The 7,477-nt window shown below is 38.7% G+C and overlaps 1 protein-coding gene across 1 annotated transcript; it reads right to left on the reverse strand.

Moving 5' to 3' along the window:
• Nucleotides 1-214: 214 nt before the first annotated feature.
• On the reverse strand, nucleotides 215-4,906 carry Smim28 (small integral membrane protein 28). The gene is made up of 2 exons (XM_077801474.1): nucleotides 4,796-4,906; nucleotides 215-565 (listed from the first exon to the last, which is right to left on the reverse strand). The coding sequence occupies exons 1-2, from the start codon at nucleotides 4,904-4,906 to the stop codon at nucleotides 215-217; spliced, it is 462 nt and encodes a 153-aa protein (XP_077657600.1).
• Between the last annotated feature and the right edge of the window lie 2,571 nt (nucleotides 4,907-7,477).

Here is a 7,477-nt window from a genome sequence, read left to right on the forward strand (position 1 = left end):
CCAGGGGCGGGTGTTCTGCATTTTGTGGGGAGCCTGGTCATCTTTAGTCATATGGGGGAACTTTTCCCTCAGGAACCTGAACGCAGGTTAACTGATGGACACTTGTCAAGCTTGCCCCTTAGCCTAAGGAGTGTGACTATGAACAGCTTCTTGGGTCTGGCTGCCCTTCCCTCTGGGTCCTCTACTTTGGCTCATCCAGTCCAGGTGTCCCTTCTTAACACCGAAGATCCGTGTCCAGGGCCTCTTCCCCAGGAGGATTCCTGGTGGCCTCTTCGTAGGAGGGTGGCAAGCACACGGAGAGGAGGGTCCCTCCTGGACGCAGGGGCGAGTAGGGGATGTCCTGCTGGCTGCCCCAGGGCAAGCCGGGCAGGAAGTCGGGCCCGGCTCCCGCAGGAGGGCGCTCGGGGAGGTCGATACTGAACACCTGGCCCTGGGCCCGCGGGGCCTGGCAGCGGCGGTACAGAAACAGCAGCAGAAAGGCCAGGAAGAGCAGGACGGTGGCGGGGAGAAGGATGCACAGGAAGGGCTCCACGTCGGCTTGGGCGGAGCTGGCCTTCTGGGTGCCCTGGAGGTAGGGAAGGAAACTGGGTCAGCAGATGCGGGAGGGCAGGCTCTGGCCCTGACACCCCTTTTAAGGTCTTCTCCTGTTAATGTCGCTGCAGAGTCTCAAAATCACTACAGTCAGTCATTACGCCGCTGAGCTTGACCCCAGGTGAAATATAAAGCAAATTTACAGGAGAAAGTGTGAACTCAGAAGGTCAAAAACTGCGTACCCGTGACGGCGTACAGTGTTTCCACCAAAGAAAAAATAACTAGAATAAAATTTAGTTGGCAAATCTCCCACTCCTTATAATGGGAACTCCTTACCATTTCTGTACTTATTTTATTTAGAATTAGACCAATGTTTTATTGCCACAAAAGGATCACATGAAACTTAAAAATTTTTAATTCATGTGGTTATATGATCCTCCCACAAATGTTTGAATTCTCATTTGATGGTGGCACTTATTTTTTTTATTGATTGTTCAAAGCATTACAGAGCTCATGATAAATCATCTTTCATTCATTTGACTCAATTGGGTTTTGAACTCCCATTTCTACCCCAAATACAGATTGCAGAATCACATCTGTTACATACTCACATTTTTACATGATGGCTTATTAGTGACTGTTGTATTCTGCTACCTTTCCTATCCCCTACTATCCCCCCTCCCCTCCCCTCCCATCTTCCCTCTCTGCCTCCTCTGCTGTTGTTCAATTCTCTCCCTTTTTCCCCCCCTCCCTCTTGCCCCTTATAACCTCTTATAATTTTGTGTATCATTGAAGGTCTCCTACCATTTCCATATGCTTTTCCTTCTCTCTCCCTTTCTCTCCCCCCATTCGTCTTTGTTTACTGTTATTCTTTTCCTCATGCTCTTCCTTCCTGTTCTGTTCTTAGTTGCTCTCTTTATATCAAAGAAGACATTTGGCATTTGTTTTTTAGGGCTTGGCTAGCTTCACTTAGCATAATCTGCTCTAATGCCATCCATTTCCCTGCAAATTCTATGATTTTGTCATTTCTTAGTGCTGCATAATACTCCATTGTTTATAGATGCCACATTTTTTTTTATCCATTCATCTATTGAAGGGCATCTAGGTTGGTTCCACAGTCTAGCTATTGTGAATTGTGCCGCTATAATCATTGATGTGGCCGTATCCCTATAGTGCGCTCTTTTAAGGTCCTCAGGGAATAGTCCGAGAAGGGCAATAACTGGGTCAAATGGTGGATCCATTCCCAGCTTTCCCAGGAATCTCCATACTGCTTTCCAAATTGGCCTCACCATTTTGCAGTCCCACCAGCAGTGTACAAGTGTACCCTTTGATGGTGGCACTTATGAATGAGATTGTTAAATCCTTTAAATTTGATGTTGTAATATTTACGAGGTAGATTCAGAAAGCTTTTAAATTTTAAGGACAAAGAATTACAGGTGATTCTTAGGCAACCTAAAAGGTATTAGCTCACAAAGTAACAGTGGTTCCTCATGGAGTAATAATATAGGCATGAATTGATGTTTCAATTGCAGGGTAGGAAAGCAATGTGAAAAAAAATCATTCTAATTGTATATGCTTTTTTAAAAAAAATTTCTTGGCAACAGGGATTGAATCCAGGTGCACTTAAACACTGAGCTGTATTCCCAGCCATTTTAAAAATATTTTATTTTGAGACAGGTCTCACTAAGTTGCTTAGGGCCTCACCAAATTGCTGAGGCTGGCTTTGAACTTGTAATCCTCCTGCCTCAGCCTCCTGAGCCACTGGGATTACAGGCATGTGCCACAGTGCCTGGCCTATGTATTGCTAGGACAATATTAATACAGCCATTAAGAAATAATGAAGTATTAAAAAGTTTTTCTACTATATGAAGCATATAGTAACAAATGTAGATGTTAATATTCACTACTTCAGAGAAAAGGAAATCAGTTTAAAGGCCCATAATTGTATTTAAAATAAGAAAACAAAATATTAAGCTCTTTATCTTCTTATTCTAAATAATATATAATAATGTGTATAAGAGCTGGGTTTCTTTGCCTTGATTTTGGTGGAAAGGACAAATGTTTTGCTGGTCACAACTCCTTAAGCCATTTCCTTATCTACCAAAGTGTGATCTTTTTTAAATTCCTATAGACTTTACAACTATGTTGTTTTCAATCAAAATTAGATGCTTTAAAAAGATGTATTCTGCCAGATATTTTGTTCTTGGTGAGATATGCTTAAGGTATTCTAGCTTGAAAACAACATCAAAATTAAAAGTTTTCCTGATAAGCAGAGCATCTGTGATCTTTGGGGTTTGGCAGCTCTGGCTTTGAATTCTGAAGACCTTCTGACACCTCTGTGACATGGAGGTCACCTGCCAACTCTGGGCTTGGGTTTTCCTCTTTATTAAATGAAAATAATAACATCTATTTTTGAGGATTAGCATGAGAATTGAGTGCATTAATTCGTGTAAAATGCCTGGTAAATAACATGTATTTTTATGTCCATGTCTCAGTGACTCAAATTTTCAGATTTACTAAAAGTAAAATACTAAATCAGAAGAAATCTAGAAATGTTTTGATAAGACTAGAATATTGGAGTGAGTATAAAATCTGACCATTACTGAAATTATATTTTAGTAATATATTTTCAAAAATATTTTGTGATATATTTTATGTGTGTTATTAAGTTATATTTCTAAAGTTTTTTACTGTTTTTCCACATGTTTAATATCAGAATAATTTACTTAAAATCTATTGTGACATAATAAGGGACTTTGATTAGAAAAGCATAAGAGTAGATAAAACTAAAAATAAATTTATTATAATAAAAAAATTGAAGTCAAGAGATAAAATAATTTATTTTCTTTCTAGATGAATCATTAACTCTGTTAAAAATCATTCCCTTTTAAAGCAATAGCTCTTCAAATCCAGTAAACATAGATTATTTTCACAATTTATTTTTTTTCCTTTATTCTATATCAATAATACAGGTAATAATAGCTTCTTATCAGTGTTGCCATCAAATTTAAAATTCCCTATTATATCCCCTAAGTTCAATATGCATAGATCATTAAGTTACTTAATATTCTATTTAAAAGGATTTATGTACAAGTAGACTCTGTTATTTACAATTATACTACTATGGTATGATCAATATTAGTTGAAAAAATTTGGGAAAGAAGAAATACCACATAGCCTGCTAACCAATACTTCCATTGGTTGAGTTAAATTTGTCCAAATACCAAGTCTTTTTATCTAATACAGACAACTGGGACAATTTTTTAAGAAAAAGAACTCTTCTTTTTTCCTGGTAAAGAAATTTCACAGAGCTATAGAACACATTTATTTTAGTATACTTAATTTGTTTATTTAATTATTCCTCATATTAGTTAAAATGGCTGGAATTTTTAAAATTCAGAAGTGATATCTTTTCTAGTCAAATGTTCTAATGTGTTCACTAGCCTCAAAGTTGTCTTTTAAGTTTTAAAGTTTTTCTAATGTGTGTATTACTCAAGGGCTTTATCATTCAGGCAATATTTTAGAGAAATATTCAATAAAAGGTGTAACTGCTAAAGGACATTTTTTTTTCTGTAAAAGTTGGTTTTAGTGATTTTAAATACCAGTCTTACAAGTTGATTTTCTAGAAAACAAGAGAATAGGTTTATTTTCCTCTTTTTGTGTGATCAGCAGGGTCATCCATTTCTCCTCTAGTTATAAAAGTTCTTTGATTTTAGTTGCTATGAATATTTTTCTGTAATGCTGCCTTACAAGGAGGCTCCTTTGGTGATCTGGCACACAAGTCAGAATAGCAGGTGCATTTCTTAGTGACTAACTTCCTTAACCCCCTGCTCGCCTTCCTGCAGAAAGATGCTTGGTTTCTGCAAACTCCTAAAAGCGGGGATTGTTCTCCAGTCAAGAATGAAAGGAAGCCTCTTATTTCTGTATACAGACATTGCTTACTGAGCAAAGAACATAGTTATAATTGAAGGCATAAAAACTTGTCAAAAACCTCTACCCTCAGGAACTCTGACATATTTGATATATCAAATAGTGTTAGATACATTTGTGCCAAGTTTTACTTATCATTGTTAAAAAAAAAAAAGGCAACTTTCAAGTTACTGCCTTCAGACCATGCCAGTCAGCAAACTCATATTTTTTTTATTATATCCATGATGCAAAGTGTTGCCACTAAGTTATAAGAACCTAAAAAATATAGGCATTGTTAATTTAGAAACTATCCAAGAAGCTTTGGGAGAAGAAGCTGAAGCCATAGATTACAGACCTGCAGCTGGGTTTCCAGAAGAGGCAGGCTTGGTTCACTGGTTAGCCACTCGTATGTCCCCCGGCCAGCGTGTCCAAACTTCCTCCAGCTGCTGCTCAGCAATCCCCTCATGGTGTCACCCAGCTGATGACCCGGTCTCCTTTCCACCCTGCTGCCTGGATTTCTACAGTGCTGCTTGCTCTTGGCCTGGATCCAGGATAGATGTGTGCGGCCGATGGCTTTTGGTAAACTCGTCTTCTGATGAGTGGCATCAGGGAAAAGAAACCAACCAGAGATACCTTTCAGGACTGACTGCATTTATATTCAGTGCCTCTGGGTTTGTGTTTGTGGCCTTTATCACTAGAAGGATTGGCATCAAATATCAGCTATGGAATAGATTTCAGGTGGGAGAGTTTTCTGCATTAGCATTATTACAGTGCAAACAAAGTCGTGGTGAATACAGAGCTGCTATATTTAGATGTAATTAAGACCCTCTCCCTTCCCTTACCAAACCCCTCTCTGGGGACATCTGATCAAGAAAATCTACCTAGGATGAATTCTCTTTTATTATTTCTGGGTTTTATAGTACAAAATGAAGGGGTACTTGATAGAGAAGCAAAGACCCATTAATAATATTTTACTGAATTATTTAGATGAAAGTTGCCTAATGATAAAGTTGTACACAAGCCAGACGGACAATAGCTTAGACTGTTAGATGGAAAGTTTGCTGATTTCAATTTTTTTAAATCAAATTACCAGTACCTAAATAGTCTCCCTACAGGTTTTCTTGTGAACTTTATACAATTATTGCTATAACACTTAAAAACTTTGATTTGAACTTGATTTGCATGTTCACTGAATTAACTTGGGGATATTTAATTCAACATATGTGTTATTTAACATTTAAGACAATGTGTTAGTTCATTTTGTGCTACTAGAGTGGAATACCCGAGATGGGTAATTTATAAATAATAGAATTTTCTTTTTCACCATCTGGGAACCTGCGGAAAGCTGAGTGAAGCCTCTTTCAGGAGGGCCTAAATTGATCTCCCTATCTCCTAAAGGCCACACCTCTTAAGATTATCATGTTGGCAACACCTATGTTTTGAAGGGGATGCATTCAAATCATAGCAGACATAATGCTGAAATCTTTCTTTTAGTGAAGTAAACCTCAGCTTCAAAGATTTACTCAAAGTGTTAGAACTCAAAGTTGCAGCTACACACATCCTCACTAAACACCATTTCCACCCAAGTGATTGCCATAATGCTGAAATGAAATTTCTTAACTGGGATCCCCTTTCTTCTTCTCTCACCCAAGACTATCATCTACTGGCCAATAGTGGATGATCTCAGGGGGTGGTCAATGCTAAATTTTGTAGATAGGCACAAATTTCTCAAGAGTATCTATAGTGTTCATACCTTTTCAAAGACATTTGATAGAATTTGGTGATTTGTCCAACTTGTTTGTGGTAAAAGTTTTTGCTAGGTTTCCAATGATAAGTATGCCCCAATCAGTATCCCAGCATAGAATTCCTTTTCATTTCATCTTTTCTTACTTTTGGTGGAGTGAGCTGGTTTTGTGATTTCAGTTCAAATATTGCCTTTCTTTGATGTGTTTCTTTTTAGTAAATCCTGAATTCTCGCCTCTGAGACCACACAAATACCTGGCAAACACTACAATATTTTGCTTTCTTCCATGCCAATAGCTTTCCAATACTGTGGACTCAACATGGACCATCCTTCTCCACTTTATCTACTTATTGAGATACCCTCATTTCCTTGAAGCAAATTGGAAGTCTGGATTAAAAGCATTAACTATGCATCTGTAACACTGATCTTCCTCCTGCAGAGAACAATTCAGACATGTTTCCTGCTTTTGTGGATCTATTTGTTTGCCAAGAGAAGCAAACAAAATATATATCAGAAGATGATAAATATGGGGAGAAAAAGAAGAGAAGGGGCAGAGCCAAGGCTGAAGGGAGGGGGCACTGTGAAAGTGGGCAGTTAATTAGGATCTCACAGGGGAAGTAGTATTTGAGCAAAGAGGGAGGCAAGGTACTCGACCACGAAGCTACTGCATGGAAAGACATCACGCACCAAGGGGAATGCCGGTGAGGGGCCCAAGGCAGGCACGTGCCTGGTGACTTCACTCGGTGACCAGCAGGGTGGCTGGAGCAGTGCTTTTAAAGTGAGCTTGGAGAAATGGAGGAGATGAGGTCAGAGAGGTTATGAGGAGGGAGGGAAGGCAGCAAAGGGTCTGAGTTTATAGAGCTTTGTAAGTATTTTGGCTTTTCTCTAAGTGAAACGGAGGAGCCATATAAAATTTTGAGCAGAGTGACAAGATCTAGTGACTATTTTAAAAGGACCAGTGATTCAGGAGGCTGAGGCTGAGGCAGGAGGATTGCAAGTTTGAGGCCAGCCTGGGCAAATTGGTGAGACCCTCAACAATTTAGCAAGACCTTGTCTCGAAATAAAGGGCTGGAGACATAGTTCAGTGGTAAAGGGTCCCTGGGTTCACTCCTAAGCAATCTGTATACGGGGTAAAATTGGGAGTTCATAACCCACTTGAATCAAACTGTGAAATATGATGTATTAAGAACTATGTAATATTTTGAACGACCAACAATAAAAAAAATTACAGGATTATTCATTTAGAGAGGGGCTTACTGAGGAGTTGCCTCAATTGTCTCTGCTATCAATTGC

Source organism: Urocitellus parryii, chromosome 8, assembly GCF_045843805.1.
Source record: "Urocitellus parryii isolate mUroPar1 chromosome 8, mUroPar1.hap1, whole genome shotgun sequence".
Classification (NCBI taxonomy): Eukaryota; Metazoa; Chordata; class Mammalia; order Rodentia; family Sciuridae; genus Urocitellus; species Urocitellus parryii.

What these genes read in the sequence shown, in the direction of transcription:
- Smim28 (XM_077801474.1), bottom strand. Translation starts at nt 4,906, where the DNA reads ATGAGGGGATTGCTGAGCAGCAGCTGGAGGAAGTTTGGACACGCTGGC. An exon ending in TTCTGGAAACCCAGCTGCAG is followed by an intron (nt 566 to 4,795) that starts GTCTGTAATCTA and finishes CCCTACCTCCAG; the next exon opens with GGCACCCAGAAGGCCAGCTC.